This window comes from Scyliorhinus torazame, chromosome 12 (genome assembly GCF_047496885.1).
Source record: "Scyliorhinus torazame isolate Kashiwa2021f chromosome 12, sScyTor2.1, whole genome shotgun sequence".
In the NCBI taxonomy this organism is placed as follows: Eukaryota; Metazoa; Chordata; class Chondrichthyes; order Carcharhiniformes; family Scyliorhinidae; genus Scyliorhinus; species Scyliorhinus torazame.
The window spans coordinates 171,965,876-171,992,697 of NC_092718.1; the positions used below are offsets into that span (position 1 = coordinate 171,965,876).

At 50.8% G+C, this 26,822-nt stretch overlaps 1 protein-coding gene across 2 annotated transcripts in view; it reads left to right on the forward strand.

Annotated features, from left to right (window-relative positions):
• Nucleotides 1-26,822, forward strand: part of LOC140386745 (fibrinogen-like protein 1-like protein) — a 241,160-nt gene that overhangs the window by 206,318 nt on the left and 8,020 nt on the right. Inside the window, exon 1 of one of the 2 annotated variants that reach the window (XM_072469388.1) lies at nt 26,374-26,425. The exons of the other annotated variant lie outside the window; for it this stretch is intronic. Coding sequence (XP_072325489.1) covers nt 26,410-26,425 — 16 coding nt within the window. The 5' untranslated portion in view covers nt 26,374-26,409. Of the gene's footprint in view, nt 1-26,373; nt 26,426-26,822 lie in introns of those variants that run through there. 2 annotated transcript variants of the gene reach the window in all.

Consider the following 26,822-nt stretch of genomic DNA (forward strand, 5'->3'; position numbering starts at 1 on the left):
GCATTATTCAATGATTCTATGTATGTATTTAGAGTATTTAAGTTTTATATTGTATCTATTTCTCTTTACAAGAATATATAAACATTGGATGAAGGCAGCATGAGGCTGGGGCCTAACGTTGCTCTTGAGTGGGAGAGGAGGAGCAGAAAAGGCACTTAGCTCCTTGATTCAAAAGGTTCCCATTAACCACCAAGTTTCACAAAAGTCAGGAAATCTGTTGTGTTATGTGCTTCTTTGCGTTATAAGACTGACGATTGGCATCACCCGTGGTATAATGTATTGAGTCACATGGTAAGGGACTCTAAGAGAACAGTCTTGAGAGAGAACTATGTAAGTAAGCAGCCTGCCTGAATGGAGGCAACACTTTCATGCATGACCGTACCTTGTATCTGTAAATAATTAAAGACTGGAAGTAATTAAAGGGTTCATGTTTAAAAATACAAGTCTCAAGATATCTTCACTGAGGTATCTAAAGAACCGATAATACCACAGGAGGTGCAACCATATTACAACAAAGCCCAGTGTTAAATTTAAGACGCAGGTTAAATATGAGACATAGAGGGCGCGATTCTCCACTCCCACGCCGGTTGGAAGAATCGCCTGGGCTGCCGAAATTTCCGGGGACGCCGGTCTGACGCCCTCCCCCGATTCTCCCAAGCGGCGGGAACGGGCCGGTCGAGTTTCGCGGGCCGCAGGCCGGAGAATCGCCGGAGATACCCAAAGTGGTGATTCTCCGGCACCCCCGCTATTCTGAGGCCCGGATGGGCCGAGCGGCCAGGCCAAAACGGCGGTTTCCCCCCAGCGCCGTCCACACCTGGCCGCTACAGCCGTGGACGGTGCGTGAACGCTGGGGGGGCGGACTGTGGGGGGGGGGCGAGGGGGGATCCTGCACCGCCGGGCTTCACCTTGAATGTGGGGTGGCCCGCGATCGGTGCCCACCGATCGTCGGGCCGTCCTCTCTGAAAGAGGACCTCCTTCCTTCCGCGGCCCCGCAAGATCCGTCCCCCATCTTCTTGCGGGGTGGATTTGGACAGGATGGCAACCACGCATGCGCGGGTTGGCGCCGGCCAACCCGCGCATGCGCGGATGACGTCCGTTATGCGGCGCCGGCCGCGTCATCTATTCGGTGCCGCTTTTACGCGGGCGACAAGGCCTGGCACGGCTAGATGACGTGGCCCCAATACTGGCCCATTGTCAGTGCCTGAATCGGTCGGGACCGGGGCCGTTCCGCACCGTCGTGAACCTCGACGGCGTTCACGACGGCACGGCCACTTCGGCGTGGGGGTGGAGAATCCCGCCCCATGACTCATTATAATATTTAAATTGCCAACTCACCTGCCAGGAACAGATTGACTGCCTGCTCCCCCAACTTGCCTCCTTTATAACTGGAAATGGGAGGATTAAAGTCGGGATTCAGATTGTTAATGTTTATACATCCAACTCAACACAAACTTTAAATCACCCCATTGAGCCTTTCTCTGTTTTGAACCTGGAAGCTGATAATTCCACAGACAACAAAGAGCGAAAATCTCCATTGATTCACAGGTTGCCCAATTCTGTGCATTTCTGCTATGGTGATTCAGTCACAGTTTGCTTTTGAAACTGAGAAAGTAGTTACTATTTGTCATCTGCAATGTGCTTGAAAATTAGTCGGGATAAGCCTTTTCTGTCTGGTACCTCGGGTATATTCAGATAATAAAATGAATATCCATTTGCTATGAGCCAGTGGTAGCATCTTCTGTTGATCTCACTGGACTGAAATCACACTGCGCAGTGTAAATAATTAATGCACTTTTGAGTTTAACCAGCTACTCATGGTACACAAGAGAGCAACTTTTCAGGGAAGTTGTGATACCACACCTTATATGTGTGTCCTAGAAATGTTAAGGGCGGCTAGTTTTAACTTTTAGTCAAACATCTCTTTGTGTGCACCATAAGATTCTCATAAAATATGTCCTCCTTGTGAGAATGGATAGCTTAATGGTTCAATTTTTGCCTCTGAATCGGGTGGTTGTCAAAACTTGAGCACAAAAGTCTTTGCTGACACTCCTGTGCCACACTGAGGGGCACTGCGTTGTCAAAGATAATTGGCTTGATTCTCCATGAACTGGATCCTCCGCTTCGCTGCACTCTCACCCGTGGAGGCGTGGGGGTGCCCACAATGGGAAACCCCATTGGATGGAGGATCCCGCTGCTGGAAGAGGCGTGCTACGCCAGAAAATGTGCGGTAGCATGGAGAATCCCACCCAATCTCTTTCAGGCAAACTTTTAAACCAATGCCTTGTCTGACCTCTTAGGTTGATGTAAACGATCCCCTGACCGGACTTTGAAGAAAAACAGGGAGATCAACAGGCTGGATTCGATGTTAAAAAATGTTTTAAGTTAATATTTAAAATTGCCAAAATTGGTTTTACAGTTCTAGCTTCTGACTTCAGAACACATAACTTCTCGTAGTAAAATACAAATTGCAAATTGTTGTGATAGCTTGTCCAAGTTTTTCTTTAGGATTTGGGCAACCTGGCAATTGCCAATTGCCAGATCAATACATTGTGCACAATAATAGGGAACAGGAAGAGGACCAGATTTCAACTCTTCCAAATGTGTGAGGCCTCCCTTGATGGAGTGACCAGAGGGTAGGTCAGAAGCATGATAAGACCGGAGAACACATTCCATAGGCGTACAGACACCTTACATTCTTTTACTCTTCTCATTGAAATCTCTTCTTCACACATTCTGCATAACGGGCTGGTTTAGCACAGGGCTAAATAGCTGGCTTTTAAAGCAGACCAAGGCAGGCCAGCAGCACGGTTCAATTCCCGTACCAGTCTCCCTGAACAGGCGCCGGAATGTGGCGACTAGGGGCTTTTCACAGTAACTTCATTTGAAGCCTACTTGTGACAATAAGCGATTTTGATTTTTCCATTTTTCATTTTCATAACCTGGTGGTACTTTAAGTTGCCACTCATCTGTTCCTATTCATATTCCAATAACTCTTCATATTTACCACTCTCTGTTTCCAGATCTAGGGCAGCACGGTAACATGGGGGCAGCACAGTAGCACTGTGGTTAGCACAATTGCTTCACAGCTCCAGGGTCCCAGGTTCGATTCCCGGCTTGGGTGACTGTGCGGAGTCTGCAAGTTCTCCCCGTGTCTGCGTGGGTTTCCTCCGGGTGCTCCGGTTTCCTCCCACAGTCCAAAGATGTGCAGGTTAGGTGGATTGGTCATGCTAAATTGCCCTTAGTGTCCAGAATTGCCCTTAGTGTTGGGTCGGGGTACTGGGTTATGGGGATAGGGTGGAGGTGTGGGTTTGGGTAGGGGGCTCTTTCAAAAGAGCCGGTGCAGACTCGATGGGCCTCCTTCTGCACTGTAAATTCTATGATTCTATGATCCATTGTGTTACAGGCCCAGTTTAAGCAGAAGAAGGAAAAGACAATTCAAAGATGCCACCTGAGATACTGCTGCAAGCGTCAGCTCAGAAATTGGCATTGGCGATGGAGCTTGAGATCTACGTATAGGACGTAAAGCCTCACCTATAATATTAACAGCCACTCTATCCTTCATTATAAACTCTTGCAATTCCCAATCATGCAAATTCGTCTTTATTTCCCTGCAGGATTCTCTGGTGTGCGATTAGGGAGGCTAAAACCAGGGCGTAGGCCCTCTTCCCAAAATGAAAATCTGGCTGATCTGATATCCCGAAGACTGCCATTCACGGGCAGGCCCCACACCCACCCCTACAACCTGGACATCGCCTCGAATAAGGCTGTCCAGAACTCGACAAGTCTAGGGCATGCCCAGAACATGTGGGCGTGGTTGGCAGGGCCTCCCTGGCACCCTTCACATTTATCCTCCCCCTCCAGGAAGAACCTGCTCACTCGGGTTCTAGTCAGGTGCGCTCTGTGCACCACTTTAAACTGCATGAGGCTTAGCTTAGCGCAGGAGGAGGTGGAGTTGGCCCTGCTCAGTGCTTCGCTCCAGAGTCCCCAACCCACCTCCATCCCCAATTCGACCTCCCATTTCCGTCTAGCTTCATCAAGGGGTAGTCTTGCCCTGTCCAGCAAACGTCCGTGTATGTTCACACAGTTCCCCCCTCCTTACTGTCCGTGTTCCTCTAGTAGAGTGTCTCCCGCGACCCTGGGATATTTTGCCATCTGCGGAGAAAGTGTTTAATTTGGATGTGCCTGAGCTCCCGTTGGCAGGTCCAAGACTCCCTAACTGTTAGCATCCCCTGTCCAGTCTTCATTTTTTAAAGGTGGCGTCAAGCATGGCTGGCGGGAATTTATGGTTACCGCTGATGGGGTATGGAGGACATCTCGGTTAGACTAAAATGTTGCCTCATTTGGTTCCATGTCTTCAATGCAGCTACCACCACTGGGCTGGATGTGTACTTTGATACGGGAGATGGGAGCGCTGCCGTGGCAAGTGCAAGGGAATGACCCTCGTACTATTCCTGAAACATCGCTTTCCCCAGTGCAAAGAAGTCTCTCCTCGAGTATGCTTTTGGACCGGCGAAAAGAACGAGAATTCCTTCTCACTGGGGTATAGGAACTGCCATGGGTCCACTGCCCCCATCTGCTCCATGAATGTTCCCAGCTCCCTTGTCATGCCCGTCCTTTCCCCGATGTGGAGTATGATCAGTCTGTCAATGGGTCCTGTACATAGTTGAAGTTGCCCCCCATGATCAGTCGGTGCGTGTAAACGGCGAGGATTTCCGCCATGGTCTTTTTTATGAAGCCTGTGTCGTCCCAGTTAAGTGCGTACACATTAATCAGAACTACCAGTGCCGCGTCTAGGGCACCGCTGACCATGACATACCGTCTTCCTGGGTACATGAACATCCTTGGCGCAGTGATCATCGTCCTCTTATTAATCAATATAGCTACTCCAATAGTCCTCGTCCCATAGTATGAATGGTATGTCTGTCCCATGTTTCACATACATATGTTCCCATCAGCCATTGTATGTAAATAAGTTAGTTTTTCGGCCTACACATGTAATACTTTCACATATGCTACAGAAAAACATTTCAAAAGGGGAGATGTCATGATATGCAGACATGCACATAATGAGATACAGACAGGCAGCTAATGAACACAGAGAACAGGACATAAGCAATCAGCAGGCAGAACACTTGGGGGTGGTTTCCCACTATAAAAGGCACGAGGCACTCACACTCCGCCTCTTTCCACTAGGGACATCTACAGAGTGAGTCCGGTGTATATATCACGTAACACCTACAGCACGTGGCTAAGAGCTAGTCTGGTTCAGTCAGGCAGAGTAATCACACTTAGGTTAGCAGAGAGTCGAACTCACAGAGAACTGTGCTAACTGTGTGACAGGTTCAATAAATCAAATTGAACTAACATCAAGGTCTGGAGTCTATTTCAGTTATAGCTGCATCCAGTTGCAGCCCGTGTTATCTCAGTGTGCTTAACATGACATGGTACCAGAAGACTGCTATTCCTAGGTGGTTTACCTTAATCTGTTCCGTGACGACCTGCAAATGCATCCCGGCACCATGGAGAAGATCCAGGCTCCTCAACAGCTGCGGACCTCCAGCAATCTCAGTGCTAACTGGCGGACTTTCAAGCAAAGGTTTCTGCTGTACATCGAAGCCTCAGACCTCGAGGGTGTGTCTGATACAAGATCGTGCTTCTCCTCTCAACTGCGGGGGATCCAGTCATCCAACTCTTCAACTCGTTTAACTTCACCGAAGGCCAGGACAAGACAAAGTTTCAGACCATCCTGGACAAGTTTGATAGTCATTGTGAAGTGGACACCAATGAAACCTTCGAGCACTATATATTCAAACAATGCCTACAAGGTAAAGATGAATCTTTCAACTCCTTCCTTTTTAAAAAATAAATGTTTTATTAAAGTTTTTCCAAAGAGCGTTTTCCATTACAAAAATAGAAATACAGATAATAAACAATCAACCTATCCCAAAGCTTACAGTGAAACTATGTACACAACAAAAACGTTTTTCCCTTTTTTTTTAAACAGAACAAGGTGGGTTTTGTCTCCATGCCCAACTCACATTATATCAACAGTACCCCCACCTGTACTCACAGTACTCACCCTGCCCAGGGCGTTGGCCCACAGGCCCTCATCCAGCTCCTCACCCAGCTCCTCCTCCCACTTGCCCTTCAACTCCTCCACTGAGGCTTCCTCCACCTCCTGCAGCTCCTGATATATGTCTGACACCTTCCCCTCCCCTACCCAGATGCCAGACACCACCCTGTCCTGGATCCTTCACGGGGGCAGCAGCGGAAATGTCCCCACCTGTTTTCTAAGAAAGTCCCGAACCTGGAGGTACCTGAACGCGTTCCCCGGGGGTAGGCCGAACCTCTCCTCCAGCGCGTGCATGCTAGGGAAAGTCCCGTCTATAAACAGGTCCCTCATCCTCCTAATACCTGCCTTATACCAGCCTTGGTATCCCCCATCCAACCTATCCGGAGCAAATCTGTGGCCCCATCCTCTCCCCTATGTCTCCTCCACTGCCCCCAGATCCTCAGTGCCGCCGTCACCACCGGTGGTGTATCGCGCCGGCGAGAATGGCAGCGGAGCCGTAACAAGTGCCCCTAGACTAGTGCCTCTGCACGACGACGCCTCCAAACGCCCCCACGCCGCCCCCTCCTCCATCATCCATTTCCTGATCATGGCCACATTGGCTGCCCAGTAATAACCGCAGAAGTTCGGCAGAGCCAGTCCTCCCTCCCCCCACCCCCCACGGCTACGCTCCAAGAATACCCTTTTGACTCGTGGGGTTTTATTCGCCCACACAAATCCCGTAACAATCCTATTCACCCGCTTGAAAAAGGACTTGGGGATGAAAATGGGGCGGCACTGGAACAAGAAGAGGAACCTGGGGAGAACCGTCACCTTCACAGTCTGCACCCGTCTTGCCAATGAACTCTCACAAGGCCCTGGTCGCCGCCGGCCTCTGTCCCGTTCTGGTCTTAGAACGATCCAAGCTCGGATCCAAGACCGTATTAAAATCCCCTCCCATAATCAGGTGACTTATCTCCAAGTCCGGGATCCTACCCAACACGCGCCTCATAAAGTCCGCATCGTCCCAGTTCGGGGCATATCCATTCACTAACACCACCCGGGCCCCCTTCAGCTTGCCACTCACCATTATATACCTGCCCCCCTTATCCACCACGATGCTCCCCGCCTCAAATGCCACTCGTCTACTGACCAAACTAGCCACTCCTCTGATCTTTGAGTCTAACCCCGAGTGAAACACCTGTCCCACCCATCCTTTCCTTAGCCTCGTCTGGTCCGCGAGCTTTAATTGCATCTCTTGCAACATGGCCACGTCCGCCTTCAACCCCATTAAATGCGAGAACACGCGGGACCGCTTGACCGGCCCCCATTCAGGCCCCTCACGTTCCACGTGATCAGCCTGGTCGGGGGGGTAACCACCCCCCCCCATCCCGCCGACTAGCCATCTCCCTTTTTCGGCCAACTGTGTGCCCCCACCTCCCTCCTCCAGCTCTCCCGCCGTCGGCCCCCTCGCCCGACTCTCCATCCATACCCCTCACCTGGCTGCCCTTCCGTCAGCAAAGCAGCACCCCCCCTCCCCCCACCCCCCCCGCCAAGCATCCGCTTAGCTCTGGTTTCCTCCCCATTGTGTTTCCATGATTCAGCTCACCCATGCTGACCCCGGCCGCTCCCGCCTCTATATACCAACTTGTTGCCTCCTTCAGGCCGCCCTCCCCCCCTCCCCCGCAGGGTAGAGGGGCAAGCGTCATCTGGGACCTCTCCGTGCGCCGGCAAGCCCGTCCCGGGCGTTCCCCACCCCCTAGCACCGCACACCTGGAAAACAAAACACCTGGAAAACAAGCAAAACAAACACCAGAACCCCCAAACAAACTAGGGCAGACATGCCCATAAGCTTATGCTTTACCCGCCGTCCTCCCCTCGATCCCTCCCCACCCGCACATTTCACCCCCATACAGCAGTCCCTTAGTTCAGGTCCAGCTCCTCCTGCCTGATGAACGACCACACCTTGTCTGGGGTATCAAAATAGTGGTGCCTGTCCTGGTATGTTACCCACAGTCTCGCCGGGTGCAGGAGCCCAAACTTCACCCCTTTACCGTGGAGGACCGCCTTCGCCCGGTTAAAACCCGCCGCCGCTCCTTTTAGCGGCCCGAAACAACGATCCCGGCGGGAGCTGCCGTTCGCGTGACCTAGCAGGTCATGACTGCTACCGGAAGACTCTCTTCAACTCCTTCCTAACTAATCTCCGTCTACTAGCGCTGTCTCTGCAACTTTGGTGATATTGCTGACTCCATGATCAGGTACCAAATCATTTTTGGAGTACACTCTGATCCTCTAAGAGAGCAGCTTTTAAAAATCAAGCATATGACCTTGTCAGTCGCGATTGAAACATGTACAGTGCATGAGCACGCCAAAAATTGGTATTCCCAATACAAATCGGCTGAAACTGAGAAACTTGCCTCCCACGAGGCAGAGAGTGTGCAGGCCATCGCCCGGATGCAGCGCCTCAGCATTGATGACAGCGGCCATTTTGCGCGTTCTTCCCGGAGCCCCACGCATGCGCGATGCGAATGGGATAACCAAGCGGCCGATCACCACACTGCACAGGTGCAAACGTCTGCCGACCGCACTGCGCATGTGCGAAGACACACGGAGCGTAACGACGTCATGATGTGTCCGAACTGCGGCACCGCCCACTTAAAGAAACACTGCCCTGCAAGAGGCAGGCGCTGTTTAAATTGTGTAAAGCCTGGACACTATGCAGCCTTGTGCAGGTCTGCACTACCAGTCAAGGGCCAGCGCTCCCAATTCCAACGCAGGCGTGTTCAGAGTGCCCAACAAGGTTTACAGGATTTTGATCCTGGCAGTATAACGGATCCAGAGGACGATTGCCTGGAGTTCCCCTACCATGTGGGCATCATCACCACACGTGAACATGCCTCACCGACATCATCACGGAGCCTGCCCATCCTCACTGTGGATTCTGCGGATGAATGGCATGCGGTGATGCAAGTAAATTAATGCTCCATCCAGTTCAAGCTGGACACAGGTGCTTCTGCCAATCTCCTTTCACAGGCAGATCTCAACAGCATCAAGAAGCCACCCAAGGTTCTTCCAGCAGCCTGCCAGCTCCTGGACTATAACGGCAATGCCATCACAGCACTGGGAGCCTGCCATCTGCTCATCTCCAACAGGAGCATTCACGCAAGGCTAAGGTTTGAAATCGTCAAGCCAGACAGGGCCTCCCTGCTTTGCGCATATGCATACAAGCAGCTAAACCTTGTGCAGCGGGTCTACACAATGACCTCCCCCAACGTGGATCTTCAAGCCGGCATTGACGACATTCTCGCTCAGTATCCGGATGTGTTTGATGGGATGGGCACTCTGCCATATCGGTACAAGATCCTGCTACGGCCTGATGCCACGCCTGTGGTCCACGCACCATGCCAGGTCCCGGTTCCACTGAAGGAGCGCCTGAAGGCGCAGCTAAAGGATCTTCAGGACCAGGGCATCATCTCCAAAGTTACAGAACCGACTGACTGGGTCAGCTCGATGGTATGTAAAAAAGCCTTCGGGGGAGCTGCGCATCTGTATTGATCCCAAGGATCTCAACCAGAATATAATGCGGGAACACTACCCCATCCCGAAGCGGGAGGAACTAACAAGTGAGATGGCACACGCCCAGTTTTTCACAAAGTTAGATGCGTCACACGGGTTCTGGCAAATCCAGCTGGATGAGTCCAGCAGAAGGCTCTGCACCTTCAACACACCGTTTGGCAGGTGCTGCTATAATCGTATGCCATTCGGCATTGTCTCGGCCTCGGAGACCTTCCATAGAATCATGGAGCAGATGATGGAGGGCATTGAAGGGGTTTGTGTGTATGCGGACGACGTTATCATTTGGTCCACAACCCTCGAAGAGCACATCTCTCGTCTCCAGCAGGTATTCCGCCGTGTCCATGCCAATGGCCTCAAGCTGAACAGGGCCAAGTGTTGCTTTGGCATGTCGACACTGAAGTTCTTGGGTGACCAGATATCTCAGCAGGGTGTGCGCCGGACACAGACAAGGTCAAGGCGATCGAAGCCATGAAGATCCCTGAAGACAAGAAGGTGGTGCTGCCCTTCCTAAGAATGGTGAAATTTTTGGGCAAGTTTATCCCAAACCTGGCCTCACACACCGCAGCCCTCAGACACCTGGTGAAAAAGCCTACTGCCTTTGAGTGGCAGGAAGCTCATCAAGCAGAGTGGTTGGAGCTGAAAGCCAAACTCACCACTGCACCTGTATTGGCACTTTTTGACCCTGACAGGGAAACAAAAATCTCGACAGATGCGAGCCAGGACGACATCAGCAAGGTGTTGCTCCAGCACGATGACACCTCATCCTGGGCACCGGTTGCCTACGCATCACGGGCGATGACACCCACCAAGCAGCGGTACTCCCAAATTGAAAAGGAATGCCTGGGCCTTCTTACTGGAATTCTCAAGTTCCCTGATTATGTCTACGGCCTGCCGACATTCACCGTCGAGATGGACCACAGGCCTCTGGTCCACATTATCCACAAGGACCTGAACGACATGATGCCCCGGCTGCAGCGCATCCTCCTCAGGCTCAGACGGTACGACTTTGAGCTCGTGTACATGCCTGGCAAGGAGCTCATTATTGCGGATGCCTTGGCCCGCTCCATAACCTTGCCTGCCGACCCGCCGGCATTCGTCCAATAGACCGAATCACAGGTGCAGCTGTGGGCCAGCAACCTCCCGGCGTTTGGGTGAAAAGGTGATTCGCATTCGCAACGAGATAGCCAAAGACCCGGTTCTGCAGCGTGTCATGTGCCACGTCACCAATGGCTGGCAAAAAGGGCAGTGCCCTCAATTCTTCAATGTGAAGGATGACCTGACGGTGGTTGATGGCATCCTCCTCAAGCTGGATCGCTTTGTCATTCCACTCAGTCTCCAGAGCTTGGTGCTCCGGCAAATCCACGAGAGACATCTGGGTGTCGAGAAATGCAGGCGCAGAGCCCGGCCAGCAGTCTACTGGCCTGGGATTAGTCAGGACATCTCAAATATGGTCCTCAACTGTCCGACCTGTCAACGCTTCCAGCCAGCACAGAGCAAGGAGACGCTTCAGCAGCACAAACTCGTGACCTCCCCGTGGTCCAAGGTGGGCATCGACCTCTTTCACGTCAATGGTCGTGATTATGTGCTAATCATCGATTATTTTTCCAACTACCCAGAAGTCATGAAGCTCTCGGACCTCACATCCAAGACCGTCATCAAGGCCTGTATGGAGACGTTCTCCAGGCATGGTATTCCACTCACTGTCATGAGTGACAACGGTCCTTGCTTCAGCAGCCAAGAGTGGTCAAGATTTGCCCAGTTATACCAGTTTCATCATGTCACTTCCAGCTCACATTACCCGTAGTCCAACGGGAAGGTTGAGAAAGGGGTGCACATAGTGAAGCAGCTCATCTGCAAGGCCGCGGATTCTGCTTCTGACGTCAACCTTGCACTGCTTGCGTACAGAACAACCCCTCTGTCTACCGGCATGTCACCGGCTCAACTCCTGATGAACAGGGACCTGCGGACGACTCTTCCAGCCATACACTTGCCTGTTCTGGATCACCTCCCGGTGCTGCAGAAGGTGCAGAAACTCAGGGACCGGCAAAAGCAGGGCTATAACGCTCATGCCACCGATTTGCCTGTGCTATCCCCGGCGGATGCTGTTCGGATCAAGCTACCTGATGTAGGCTGGTCGGCTCCAGTGGTTGTTGTTCGACAGGCTGCTCCTCGATCATATGTTGTGCGTATGGCTGATGGCTCTGTTGTGCGATGAAACAGACGGGCATTGCGCACAGTTGCCCGCCTGTAACCACATTCTTCGTGGTTTCCATCTGTTATTGTGCCACCTCCTGACACCTCGAACCTCGAGGCCACCAGTCAGACTTCAATCCTGCCCATCAAGGCGCCGTTGTCCCCACCACCACCTCTCCGGCGGTCGACCAGGATCAGACGCAAGCCCCAGAGATTGGACTTATGAACATTTGTTTTGTTTGCTATGTTCTGTTTTCGCATATTAGACACCTGTTTTCACATGTACATATGTTCCCATCTGCCATTTCATGTAAGTACGTTAATTTTTCAGCCTTCACATGTAAACACTTTCATATATGCTACAAAAAAACATTTCAAAAGGGGAGATGTCATGATATGCAGACATGCACATAATGAGATACAGACAGGCAGCTAATGAACACAGAGAACAGGACATAAGCAATCAGCAGGCAGAACACTTGGGGGTGGTTTCCCACTATAAAAGGCACGAGGCACTCACACTCTGCCTCTTTCCACTAGGGACATCTACAGAGTGAGTCAGGTGTATATATCACGTAACACCTACTGCACGTGGCTAAGAGCTAGTCTGGTTCAGTCAGGCAGAGTAATCACACTTAGGTTAGCAGAGAGTCGAACTCACAGAGAACTGTGCTAACTATGTGACAGGTGCAATAAATCAAATTGAACTAACTTCAAGGTCTGGAGTCTGATGTGTTGGGTGCTCTGGATCCGTGGAACACATACAGGCCACCAACACTTAAAATAGTACAACACTATTTTATTAAGTTAGAAACTGTTGAACATACTTTCATTGTGGGTTAACACGATGTTAGATTAAATTAAAGACCTATGCCTGTCTTAACCAGTCTATGCACTCAGCACATGGTGAAGATCTGTGCTGTAAGCTCTGTCCTTCTAAGAGGCTGCATCCCGAATGAGTGGGAACTCTGATGCCCCCTGTCTTTATAGTGAGTGTGCTCTAACTGGTGATTGGCTGCGGTGTTGTGTGTGTTGATTGGTCTTGCTATGTGTCCATCAATGTGTGTGTGTCTGCACCATGATATACTGGTGTATATTATGACATCCCCCCTTTTATAAAAGAATGTATGTGTGTGGCAGTAAATAATGTATGGTGAGAATGTTCCTAACTATGTGTGGGGTGCGAAGACATATTTACAGGACTATGCACATGAGAACTAAGCTATTTACATGGGAAGGTGCCTGGTGCAGAGAAGCAGTATGCAACAAGAGTAACGAGATCAACACCATATGCAAACCAGGGAAATGATCAAACAAAGCAACAAAACAAATCAGAGAGTCCATAAGTTCGCAAAGTTCATAAATTTAGTCTCTGAGGTGGGCGACGAATTCTGGTTGACCGCCTCAAGGGTGGGTCGAGAGCCGCCAGTTCAGGAGCAGGCTGGTATGCGTCAGAGTCAGGGGGATGCAGAGTGACAGGGAGCTCTGCATAGTCTGTGGCAGGGTCAGCAGGAGGGCGAGGTGACATTGGAGGATCACGTGGCGAGCGTGGAACGAGACGAAGGGCGAGTCGATTGCAGCGCAGAATAGAGCCATCCGGTAGACGAACCAGGAACGAGCGGGGGGCCACCTGCCGAAGGACAACAGCGGTTTCAGACCAGCCACCATCTGGAAGATGGACGCGGACGTTATCATCTGGAGCCAGAGCAGGGAGATCAGCTGCACGGGAGTCATGAGCTGCTTTGTGCTGTGCACGAGACAGCTGCATCCGGCGAAGGACCGGAACATGGTCGAGGTCTGGGACACCATCATCCTCAGGGTGTGACCCATGAGTAACTGGGCTGTGTCGTGTTGGGTGCTCTGCTACATAGACGAACCAACACGGTTACGGATGGTACAACTCAATTTTATTAATAACAATATTAACATCTGTAAACTGGTTACTGTGGTTCGTTCACTACGCTCTAGCCTGTGGACCTAGCCCTAACACTATCTTGGAGAAGCACTCAGCACGTGGTGAATGTCTGAGTGGCTTGCTGTGAGCTCTGTGCCCTGAGCTGCCTCCTGCTGGAATCCGAAGGAAGTGTCGTGTTCCCCCTTTTATAGTGTGTATGCTCTTGCCTGTGATTGGCTGTGATGTTGTGTTGATCTGTCCATCAGTGTGTATGCATGTTTGCACCATGATGTTTATCTGAATATCATGACAGGCTGGCGACAGGCCAGTGGACGGAGGGGGGAAGCGATAGGCCAGCAAGGCAAGGTCGAAATCAGACCCAGCATCGGCAGCCTTGCATAGGAGCCTTTTGACGATATGTACTCCCTTCTCTACTTTGCCGTTGGATTGGGGGTACAGGGGACTGGACCTCACATGGGCAAAATTGTACCGCCTGGCAAAGTTGGACCATTCTTGACTGGCGAAGCAGTGGCCATTGTCCGACATAACCGTGAGCGGGATGCTGTGTTGAGCAAAGGTTTCTTTACATGCACGAATGACTGCAGACAAGGTGAGGTCGTGCAACCATATCACCTCCGGGTAATTTGAAAAGTAGTCCACGATCAGGACATAGTCTCTACCCAGCGCGTGGAACAGGTCGATGCCCACCTTGGTCCATGGTGACGTGACCAATTCATGGGGCTGCAGGGTCTCACGTGGTTGGGCCGACTGGAAGCGCTGACAAGTGGGGCAGTTGAGCACTGTGTTGGCTATGTCCTCATTAATGCCGGGCCAGTACACTGCCTCTCGGGCCCATCGGCGGCACTTTTCCACACCAAAGTGGCCCTCGTGTAGCTGTTCCAGGACAAGCTGGCGCATGCTATGCAGGATGACAATGCGGTCCAGTTTTAGAGGAACCCCGTCTACCACCGCCAGATCATCTCTGACATTATAGAATTGAGGGCATTGGCCCTTGAGCCACCCGTCCGTTAGGTCGTGCATGACACGCTGTAGCAAGGGGTCAGCCGCCGTCTCGCGGCGAATTTGGACAAGGCGTTCATCCGAGGCAGGTAGATTGGAGGCCACGAAGGCCACATGGGCTTGAACCTGGCAGACGAATCCCGCTGGGTCACATGGAGTGTTGACTGCCCTGGAGAGAGCGTCAGCAATGATGAGGTCCTTGCCTGGGGTGTATACCAGCTGGAAGTCATATCACCGGAGCTTGAGAAGAATACGCTGGAGGCGAGGCGTCATGTCGTTCAAGTCTTTCTGTATTATATTGACCAGCGGGCGATGGTTGGTCTCGACGGTGGATTGAGGAAGTCCGTAGACATAATCGTGAAACTTAACCACACCAGTCAGAAGGCCCAGGCACTCCTTTTCTATCTGCGCGTAGCGCTGCTCCGTGGGGGCCATCGCACGTGACGCATATGCAACGGGGGCCCATGATGAGGCCTCATCACGTTGAAGGAGCACTGCCCCAATGCTGGATTGACTGGCATCGGTCGAAAGTTTGGTCTCCTTTGCTGGATCAAAGAAAGCTAAGACCGGGGCCGTGGTCAGTTTGGTTTTGAGTTCTCTCTATTCGCGCTTGTGGGCAGGGAGCCATTGGAAGTCTGTCGTCTTCCTGACCAGGTTCCTGAGAGCCGTGGTATGAGAGGCGAGGTTAGGGATGAATTTCCCTAAAAAATTGACCATGCCCAGAAATCGGAGGACTGCCTTCTTGTCCTCTGGTGTTTTCATAGCTGTGATGGCAGCTACCTTGTCCGCATCAGGCTGCACACCCAATTGGGAGATGTGGTCCCCGAGGGACTTGAGTTCCGTCTGACCAAAAGAGCATTTGGCCCTGTTGAGGCGGAGGCCATGCTCATGTATACGTCTGAATACGCGCTGAAGGCGACTAACATGCTCCTGCGGGGTGGTGGACCAAATGATTATGTCATCGACATAGATGCAAACACCTTCAATGCCTTCCATTTTGTTCCATAATCCTATGGAACACTTCTGATGCAGATATGATCCCAAACGGCATCCTGTTGTCACAATATCTGCCAAAGGGGGTGTTAAATGTGCCGAGTTTCCTGCTGGATTTATCGAGCTGGATTTGCCAGAATCCTTTTGAGGCGTCGAGTTTGGTAAAGAGCTTGGCGCGAGCCATCTCACATGTGAGCTCTTCGCGCATGGGAATTGGATAGTGCCCCCTCATAATATTGCGATTTAGACCCTTGGGATCAATGCAAATTCTCAATTCGCCGGAAGGCTTTTTTACACATACCATGGAACTGACCCAGTCGGTCGGTTCCGTGACTTTGGAAATCATTCCTTGGTTCTTGAGGTCCTGCAGCTGCTGCTTGAGGCGGTCCTTCAGAGGTACTGGGACCCTGCGAGGTGCGTGCACCACACGCGTGGCATTCGGTTTTAATAAAATCTCGTAGGTGTACGGGAGCGTGCCCATGCCCTCGAAGACGTCGTGATATTGGTTGATAATGGCGTCGAGCTGCGCCCTGAAGTCGGTGTCCTCAAAGGCAGCCGCATCAGCAGGAGAGAGAGAGTGAACTCTCTAAACTAAGTTCAACAGCTTGCATGCCTGCGCGCCAAGCAGGGAGGCTTTCGAGGAGCCCACGATTTCAAAGGGAAGGATGGCTTTGCGTGACCTGTGCGTCACATCAAGTTGGCACGAGCCGCTAGCAGCAATGGCATTGCCATTATAATCTAATAGCTGGCAGGCTGATGGGAGGATGGCTGGTTTGACACGAAGGCTTTGGAGGTCAGACCGCGCAATGAGATTGGTGGAGGCACCAGTGTCCAGGCGGAATCGTATTTTGGGACCGGTTGACTGCAAGGGTGGCACACCACTCATCGTCCGGATCGATGCTGTATATAGAGGCTGGATTCTTTGCTTCGGGGACACCCTGTTTTTTGTAACGATACCGACTCGAAAAGGCGCCTTCGGGTTCTCGGTGTCAATATCGGGCAGCAGGTCCGAATCTGACTCGGTTACCGTGTGTTGAATGGCCCGGACATTCCTGCGAGGCTGGCTGGAGCGACAAGAGTTGGCAGGCTGAGGTGATCTGCACAAATCAGCATAGTTATCAAGTTTGCCACATCTCAGGCATCGTCGGGATTTGGCAGGGTATTGCCGCTTTAAGTGGGCGGAGCCACAATTGCCGCACCTTGTAGCATCAGTACGTTCACTGCGCCACCGCGCATGCGCGGTGCGGTCATACGTGCTGCGCGCCTGCGCAGTACATTCGTCGACGTCGCCGTCCCCTCGTTCGGTGCGCACAAGCGCGGGAGTCCGCGAAAAGCGCGCAAAATGGCCACCCTCATCCAGGCTGAGGCCCAGGAGTTGCTCGATTGCTTGGAGCCGTTCTGCCTCGTGGGGATCTTGCCACGCTGTTTCAGCCGCTTGGATGTGGGAATACCGACTAGTGGCGTGTTCGTGTAGCACGCAGGTCTCGATGGCGGTCGCTAGGGTGAGTTGCTTTACCTTGAGGAGCTGCTGGCGTAGGGGGTCCGACTGAACACCAAAAACGATCTGGTCGCGTATCATGGAGTTGAAGGTGGGCCCATAATTACAGGACTGCGCACGGATGTGGAGGTGGGTGAGAAAGGACTGGAAAAGTTCATCCTTACGCTGCAAACGCTGTTGGAATACATAGCGCTCAAAACTTTCATTCACCTCGATGTCGCAGTTACTGTCAAACTTGAGGAGGACCGTCTTGAATTTTGATTTATCTTCATCATCAGCAAAGGTGAGAGAATTGAAAATGTGGATGGCATGTTCCCCAGCTGTGGATAGGAAGAGAGCGATCTTCCTGGTGTCTGAGGCAGCTTCCCGGTCTGTGGCTTCAAGGTAGAGCTGGAAGCGTTGTTTGAATATCTTCCAGTTGGCCCCTAGGTTACCGGTGATGCGGAGCGGCGGCGGCGGGCGGACGCTGTCCATTTTGCAGGATGGCTGTATGCTGGTGGAAGGCAGATCACTTGCAGGTAGGTCTAAGAAGTTCTAACATCCCTCAACTACTGGTACCATGATGTGTTTGGTGCTCTGGATCTGTGGAACACATACAGGCCACCAACACTTAAAATAGTACAACACTATTTTGTTAAGTTAGAAACTGTTGAACATACTTTCACTGTGGGTTAACACGATGTTACATTAAATTAAAGACCTATGCCTTTCCTAACCAGTCTATGCACTCAGCACATGGTGAAGATCTGTGCTGTAAGCTGTAAGCTCTGTCCTTCTAAGAGGCTACATCCGTAATGAGCGAGAACTCTGCCCCCTGTCTTTATAGTGAGTGTGCTCTAACTGGTGATTGGCTGCGGTGTTGTGTGTGTTGATTGGTCTTGCTGTGTGTCCATCAGTGTGTGTGTATCTGCACCATGATTGAGACCAGGTGTATATTATGACGGAGTCTATTTCAGTTATAGCTGCATCCAGTTGCAGCCCGTGTTATCTCAGTGTGCTTAACACGACACTAGTGTGGTGGCCCTCCACCCTGGGCTGGTCTACCCCTCCCTTATGCCCATTGACAGCCCATTTTCCCTGTTTAAACCCTCACCTGCCTTCCCCTGTCCTCGCTTCTTTCTAAGACCCGGTCATCGCTTTATGATCGGCACGAGGCAGCACAGTCCTGCGCAAACATGTTCACAGTCCAATGAGTCCTTTGCTCTTTCGGTCTTTCCCTACACAACTCTCATCGTTGTTGTGCCTGCCCCTTGTCCAGACCATTGCTTCTGACAAACTCATTTGCTTCCTCCAGGGAGTTAAAGAGATGTTCCCGTTTTTGGTATGTGACCCGGAGCCTCTCTGGCAACAGCATGCTGAAACGGATCCTGTTCTTGTAGAGGATCGATTTTGCCTGATTAAACTCAGCCCTGCATTTTGCTAGACCTGCCCCAATGTCCTGGTAGATTCTGATTTTGTGTCCTTCCCAAGTGCTTGCTTTTGTCTGGCATGCCCACTGCAGGATCCTCTCATGGTCCTGATATCGATGGAGCTTTGCGATAATCGCCCTCGGCTGCTCCCTGGCTTTAGGTTTCGGTCTGAGTGACTTTGTGCTCTGTCGAGCTCTGGGGGTTTGGGGAAGCTCAGTTGCCCAGCATTTGGGCTACGTAGTCCATCAGGTCTTTGCCCTTGATACCTTCTGGCAGGCCCACAATCCTTATACCTTGTTGTCGGGACCTGTTCCCTCGAATTTCCCCCTTAGGTTCCTGGAAACAACCTTTTAACTTCTGCCTCCAGGGCGACGATTCTATTGCTCTGATCCGTCAAGGCCTTCTCCAGGTTGAGGATTGTCTTCTCCTGAGCTGCTACTTTCTTCCCAGCCCACTGATTGCCTTCTGCATTGTGGCCATCGTCTCTGTCACCACCACCTTGACCGCCACCTGGATTCTTATGCTGACCATAGAATCATAGAATTTACAGTGCAGAAGGAGCCCATTCGGCCCATCGAGTCTGCCCATTCGGTCCACCAAGTCTGCCCCAGCCATTGGAAAGAGCACCCACTTGAGCCCATGCCACCACCCTATCCCCGTAACCCCATCACCCCACACAACCTTTTTGGACACTAAGGGCAATTTATCATGACCAATCCACCTAACTTGCACATCTTTGGACTGTGGGAGGAAACTGGAGCACCCGGAGGAAACCCACGCAGGCACAGAGAGAACGTGCAGACTCCACACAGACAGTGACCCAAGCTGGGAATCGAACCTGGGATCCTGGAGCTGCAAAGCAACAGTGCTAACCATTGTGCTACCATGCCACCTCTTTCATGGCCGTCAGCTCCTTCATCAGGAAACTCTTCTATCTGTCTCCAGGTGGGTGGGCGGGGGGGGCAGAGAGAGACTGATGCTCAGGTCGTTGACCGCCCTCTCTCCTGGGTGGCAGGGGCCCTTCGCCTCGTGGGTCTGCCAACTCATCTGCCTATTGGTCATGTTTCTTTCTGACGCTTCTGCCGTCTCTTCGGCCCCTCAATCTCCCGTTCGCTGGCATCTTTTCTTGGTTGCCCTCCTTTTGCTGTTGAGGGACTTTTTTCTTTTGAAATCTGGACAAATTCAACTAAAAGTGCCTTTTTTTGTCCTGGTTTGGAGGAGAGCCACCTGATGTGCGGCCGCTCAGCACATCACCACCACTGGAAGTCCTTGGCACCTTTTTTTAACCTTTCAACCCGCTTGGTCCAAGAAGCTTCAGGATGATGTCATGAACAATGAAGATGTTGCACCCAAGAGAAATTTGGTTGGAAGTGGATTGTGTATTTGATTCAAACCACAACTAACTTTTCTTCCAATAAACTGTGAACCATGTTTAAAATACTTATTATTAAAAAAAGACTTTGAATAAATCTACCACCGCCCCCATCAAATACCCCTCCCGGCTCCTCCTCCCACTTCCTGCTAACGTCTCCCAATGAGGCCTTCTCCCCCTCCATCAAATGCCCGTAGATATCAGAGACCTTCCCCTCTCCTACTTCATCCTGTGTCAGCTCTTTTCAACCATGGCCCCCAGAGGCATGATGGCAGCTGCCTGAGCTTCCAAAGCAACAGCTTGTGCTGCCATGGAGGTTGTGAGCTTCTTCACGAGCCACACCTACATTGTGGATTCCAGTGCATTATTTACAGAGCTGATCACTTGTTACACTTTAAGCTCCATGTCCGGACAAAGCCTTGCGCCACATTGAAGGTGGACTCCTCCATGTTTTGCCTTTATGGACAAGCTCTCCAAGAAGCACCCAACACGTCAAGTATTTTCAGGTATACGCCCATTGTTCACCTTTGGTAGTTTGGTCCACTGAAGTCAGCATTTGACTCCTCTGCAGCTGAATTGGTACATAAACCCAATCTTCAGCAAGCTGCCATCTTTGGTGCCCTCTCCCCATCCCCAAGTTCAGATGAAAAGAAGAGGACCCTCATTCACTCTCCTTCCTGCATCAAGGTCTCCAATCTGACATCACAGAATCCTATTGCCTCCTCTCTCCATGTTTCAGCCATTTCAATATTAGGTACCACAACAATTCTTCCAGGCAGCATGCACCTTCCCTTTAACATGTGCTGGTTTCCTTTTACCAGTATTGTGGCCTCCATATATTAGGACTCGCCAGTCAAAGAACACACCAGGTAGAGCTGGATGCACACAACAATCATGGAAATGACCATGCAGCAATAACTTTACATTCTCCCTGCATTGCTCTCAAATGGTTCAGGTAAACCCTGCAGTGTGACCTTCACATATGTTTTCCTGTGCAAACCACTTTCCAGACCATTAGTTGGATCATTTCTCTACTCATTGCCATTAGTTGTGCCTTACTGCGTGCAAAATGGGTTTTGAGTTTATTTCCAAAACAACAGAGAAAGAAAACAAATTCTCCCCCAGTGACTCTGGCAATGTCACAATACTATTAGGTTAGATGGCTTTTGTTTTTTTGACTTCCCATGTCGGTGCAACATCGTGGGCCGAAGGGCCTGTACTGCGCTGTATCGTTCTATGTTCTATGTTCTATGTGTCTCACATAACCAAAAGGAAACCAATGAGGGTAAAATAATGAACACCCAACACGCTACATTCCTTAAGAGAACACCATGAACAGAAGAAAGGATTTATTTTAATCTTGTGAGAATTTCAGATGTTTCCTGTAAGGAAGATTTCAAAGATCCTTATAGTTTCAGTTGGTTGTTCCACTTTGACAGTTGGGTTAATTAGAACTATGAGAAAAATGTCAACAAAATAGCCACAAGGAACTGGTTTTTTTTGACTGCTCTGAATGAGAATTCCTTACAGGTAATTTTGACTTTGTGTGAACAACTTGACCATTTTATATCTTTTATTTTTAATTTCAATTGGCTGCAATATGCAGGTCACAGTCGGTCTCTGAGGTCCATGACTGGTGCAAAACAATGTTCTTAACCAGTAACCATTTAAAATGTGGAACAAAGAATGATAACAGCAAGTTCCACAAGAACCAACCTGGTCATTCTTACATTTGGAGAAAAGTTGAGTAAATATACACGACAAATGAACAAAGCAAATTTGACTGTGTGGAGAATTTTGTGCTCAATTGAGGGACATCAACACTGAGGAATAAAACGGAATGTGGCAACTAGGGGCTTTTTCACAGTAACTTCATTGCAGTGTTAATGTAAGCCTACTTTTGAAATGAAATGAAATGAAATGAAAATCGCTTATTGTCACGAGTAGGCTTCAATTCAGTTACTGTGAAAAGCCCCTAGTCGCCACATTCCGGCGTCTGTTCGGAGAGGCTGGTATGGGAATCGAACCGTGCTGCTGGCCTGCCTTGGTCTGCATTAAAAGCCAGCGATTTAGCCCAGTGTGCTAAACCAGCCCCTAATAAAGATTATTATTATTTGCCGTATGTTTGCCCACTCACACAACCTATCTATATCTGTCTACAACTTCCTTATGTCCTCTTCACAACATATTTTCTACCTATTGTTGTGTTGTCTGCAAATTTAGCTACCATGTCTTCACTCCCCTCATCTAAATCATTGATATACACATTGTAATAAGTTGAGGCCCCAACGAAGACTCCGCTCATTGCATCTTGCAATCAGACAAAGACGCATTTGTGCATATTCTTTGCTCTCTGCTGGCAAACCAATCTTTTATCCAGTCTAATGTGTTACCCCTACACCATGAGCTTTTTACACGCACTCTCCTTTATCCACAGCACGTGTTACTTCTTCAAAGAACTCCAATTAACTGGTTAAACTGATTTCCCTTTCATAAAACAATGCTGACTCTTCCACATTACCTTGTGTTTTACAAAGTACCCTACTATAACCTCCTTAATGATCAATTCTAACATCTTCCCCATGATAGATGTCAAGCTAATTGATTTATCGCTGTTGGTTTTGTGCCTCCCTCCCTTCTTGAATAGAGGGGTCATATTTTCCACTTTCCAGTCTGATAGAACTTTTCCCGTGAATTTTGGAAAATTAACACCAACACATTTACTATCTCATTGGTCACCTCTTTTAAGGTCCTAATCTGCCCAGCAACTGTGTCTGTTTTATAAAAGAAATACATTAATAAATATGGATGACATACGCTAAGGCATAATAATATAGAAATGAGATAATTTTGTATATCTGTCATACCTTCAATTTACCCTGCATTAAAATTGCATCAACTTTGCTCTATTCTCTACTTAATTATTGATTTCTTCTGCCCGGTGATGACATTTTTTCCATGTCAACTACTTCAGAGCAAAAGAATTGTTCATCAATTGATACAAAGTTGTAAAGTTCTCAATTATAATCACATCACTGGTTCCCAACCTTTCCTCGAATACTTGTGAGGGTTATTTTGGTCAAATTGTCAGCCACTGAATAGGTGTTGCGTTAATAGGACAAATGTTTGAAAGTCAGGGTTTAACGTGTAATTTTGGTCCTAATCACTGATTTCAACTTGCCTGGAAATGCTAACCAAAAACCTGTAGGTTTAGCACTCAAGTGCTGACAAGGCACAGTCTACTTGGAGACGAGTTACTGCTCTGTCTGATGCACAGCAGCAGCTTGCTCGATGGCTTGCGGGCTGAGGGAGAGGCAGGGCAGGTTCTTGGATGCTGCACTGGAGGTCCTGGTGAAGATGGTCCAGAGAAGAGGGGCGTCATTCTCCGACCCCCCAGCGGGTCGGAGAATGGCCGTTGGCCGCCGTGAATCCTGCCCCCGCCGGTTGCCGAAGTCTCCGAAGGGAGAAAAGTCGGCGGGGCGTTAATGGCGCCACTGACGTCGGAGAATGGCACAGGTCTGCGCAAGGCAGCCGATTTTGGGCCTGCCGATATTCTCCCTTCCAGATGGGCCGAAGTCCCGTCGACGTGATGACCGTTCACGCCGACGTAAATCAAACCTCCTTTTCATCGGCGTGAACCTGTGCTCCAGGTTCACGCTGACCAGCGTGGAGGTGAGTGACGGCCTGGGGGGTTGGCCGCTGGGCAGGCGATGGCGTGGCCGCAGTCTGAATGTGTGGGGGAGAGGTGTGTGTAGGGTTTTGTGTGTGTGTGTGCGGCAGGGGGGGGGGTTAGAGTGGGCTGGGCTCCGGGCGAGTGCCGGGAGGGGGGTCCGTGGCCGGGGAGGAGGATGGGGGGGGGGGGGTCCGTGCCGGGGAGGGGGATGGGGGGGGGTCCGTGCCGGGGAGGAGGTTGGGGTCCGTGCCGGGGAAGGGGATGGGGTGTCCGTGCCGGGGAGGAGGATAGGGGGTCCGTGGCGGGGAGGGGGATGGGGGGGTAAGTGAGTTGGTCCACCTGGCCAGGTGCCAGCCTCCAACGGTTGGACCCATGCGGTCCATGCCACCTGGCTGGGGGGAAGGAGGGGATATGGGCGATGATGACATGTCATCGTTCCCCCCCCCCCCCAACCAGGCCGTCATGTTTTCCGATCATCCAGCGATGTTGACCGCCGTGGAGGCAGCCGCTAATGTCCATGTTGCCCTGGATGAGGAGGAGGAGGAGCGTGCCAGAGAAGCGGCGCAGGCTGCCGCAGAGGGGCAGGCGACAGCCGCCCAGGCTGGAGGGACACCTGACCGACAGAACGAGGAGGGGGAGGAGGATTTTGCGGCCCCACGGCAACGGAGGCACCCGAGGGCGCCCCGTGTGTACCGGCCCCGGCAGTCATACCAGGACCTCACGGACCGGGAATGCAGGAGGAGACTCCGGATGAGCCGGGAAACCGTGGCACACATCTGCCACCTGCTGGCACACCTGTCACCGCGTGGCACTGGCGGGGGACACCCTCTCTCCGTGTCCGTCAAGGTTACGGTTGCCCTGAACTTTTATGCAACGGGGTCATTCCAGGCACCGAGTGGGGACCTGTCCGGCATATCGCAGACATCGGTGCATCGGTGCATCCGGGCAGTGACAGATGCCCTATATGCCATGGCGCACCGCTACATCCGCTTCCCTGTGGACCGGGCCAGCCAAGATGCCCGGGCCGTGGGCTTCTCTGCCGTGGCCGGGTTCCCCATGGTCCAGGGTGCGATTGATGGGATGCACGTCGCCGTGCGGCCACCTGCAGATAACAGGGCCGTGTTCACCAATAGGAAGGGGACCTATTCGATGAACATACAGGTGGTCTGCGACCACCGCATGATGATCCTGCACGTCTGCGCCCGTTACCCAGGCAGTGTACACGACTCATACGTGTTGTCGCGGTCATCCATCCCCGGCATGTACGAGGGACGCCATCCCCGGCTGAGGGGCTGGTTGATGGGCGACAGGGCTACCCATTGCGATCGTGGCTGATGACGCCTGTACGGAGGCCATGCAATGAGGCGGAGAGCCGCTACAATGATGCCCATGTAGCGACAAGGGGAGTGATAGAGAGGTGCTTTGGCATGCTGAAATTGCGTTTCAGGTGCCTGGACCTCTCTGAGGGCGCCCTCCAGTATCGGTCAGATAGGGTCGGCCGCATCATTGTGGTGTGCTGCGTCCTGCACAACATAGCCCAACAGAGGGGTGATGTGCCGCAGGCAGAGGAGGGCGGAGTGGAGGAGCAGCAGGAAGAGGCGCAGTCCTCCCCAGATGAGGGGTGTGGGGGTAATGGTCAGGGCAGACGGGCTAGACACAGGCGGGTGGCTGTTTTTTGCGCCGATCGGTGGACTTTGCGCCGATAACGGAGAATTTCGCCCGCGATGTCTTACACTTGCTGTGGGATGTCGGAAGCCCCCTCTCCTTTCTGTCCCTCTCTCTTACAGCAGCAGCTGCTGCTCTCTCTGACCTCATTCCTCATCCAGACCAAAGAGAACCCTGAACAAGGTGCCCCTAATTGCGAACTCCCTTTCCCCTGGTGGCACCTATAAGGTTTCCAATAAGATAGAGTAACTCACCACTCATTCTTTGAAGGTAAAGTCCTCAGAGAATTTTCTAGAATGTTGGTGAAGTCTTGAATAAGTGTCCCAGTAAGTCTCTCAATGTGTCGAAGGGGCTGCCTTCATAGCTCCAGCAGCAAGTGAGCATGAAATGGTGAGAATTCCTTTCCGTAGCACTTGGAAGTCAACATCAATACTGTGTTCATTCCCAACCAGCAGGTCACTGTTAGGAGAGGGCACTATTTTAGTGAAAATTACGAAAGTGCCATGTGAGCACTTAAACGGATTCAAGCAGATATTTTAAGTGGATTTCGTAAACAACTGGATGACTATCCCTGTCCCTAATGTATATTTGTGTATAAAGATGGTGCCTTGTGCCAAATGCGAGCGAAAGCTTTGTTCCAGCTCAAGGTCCCACCTTGACCATCTCGTTACTTCTTTAATTCCTAAAGTATTGAGTGATAATTTCCATCGTAAATCCAACCATACCCTTCCTAACAATGTATTTCGCAAAGAGATTTCACTCCTTAGTCATTTGTGTGAGAATGCAGAAGATATCTGGTTCTCTGAAACTGGGCCAGAGAATAGAGATGGATGGGAAAGATCTGGTGATCATGGCTGCAGTGCTTCAAGAGTTAATCAGGCATTCTAGTTCAAAAAAATAATGTTCAGTGGGTTCTGCCCAGTGTCAATATCAAATTACCAAATTCAAGTGTGCGTATTGTGTAAACTGCTGGAAGCACTGTGTGGGTGTGTCTATGCAAATACATTTGTCTCAGCATAAATACAGAGATTTCAGTGCTGAGTTTAGTCTGCGCTGTTTGAGGCAGGATGGCAACTAAAATGGGTGAGTCTGAGTTTCGATGCTTTCTGCTAAACAAAAACATTCTTAAAGTTGAGTTTATTTTGTTTCCAGTTTTGTCCTCTCCAAGATGCTGACTCTTGCAGGGTACATTTCTGCAGTTTACAGTGGTCCTCAGAACTTTACCCCAAGAGGACATTTTCCTGTGCCCGTCTATATAAGGAATAGCAGCAGGTTATTTGACTGAGCAGTGCATCAGTCAATACCAATTTGATCCTTACAACATCCCCACATGAAAGCACTTTGCAGCGTAGCAATCAGAAACAAGAAACCTAGATGGCAGTAAGCACTGTAAGTAGCTCCAAATGCCCGGGGTCAGAAAGACCATAATCAGTTGTTCTACACTTGTGCCCAACTGGTAAGTGAGTGTAAATATCAACAA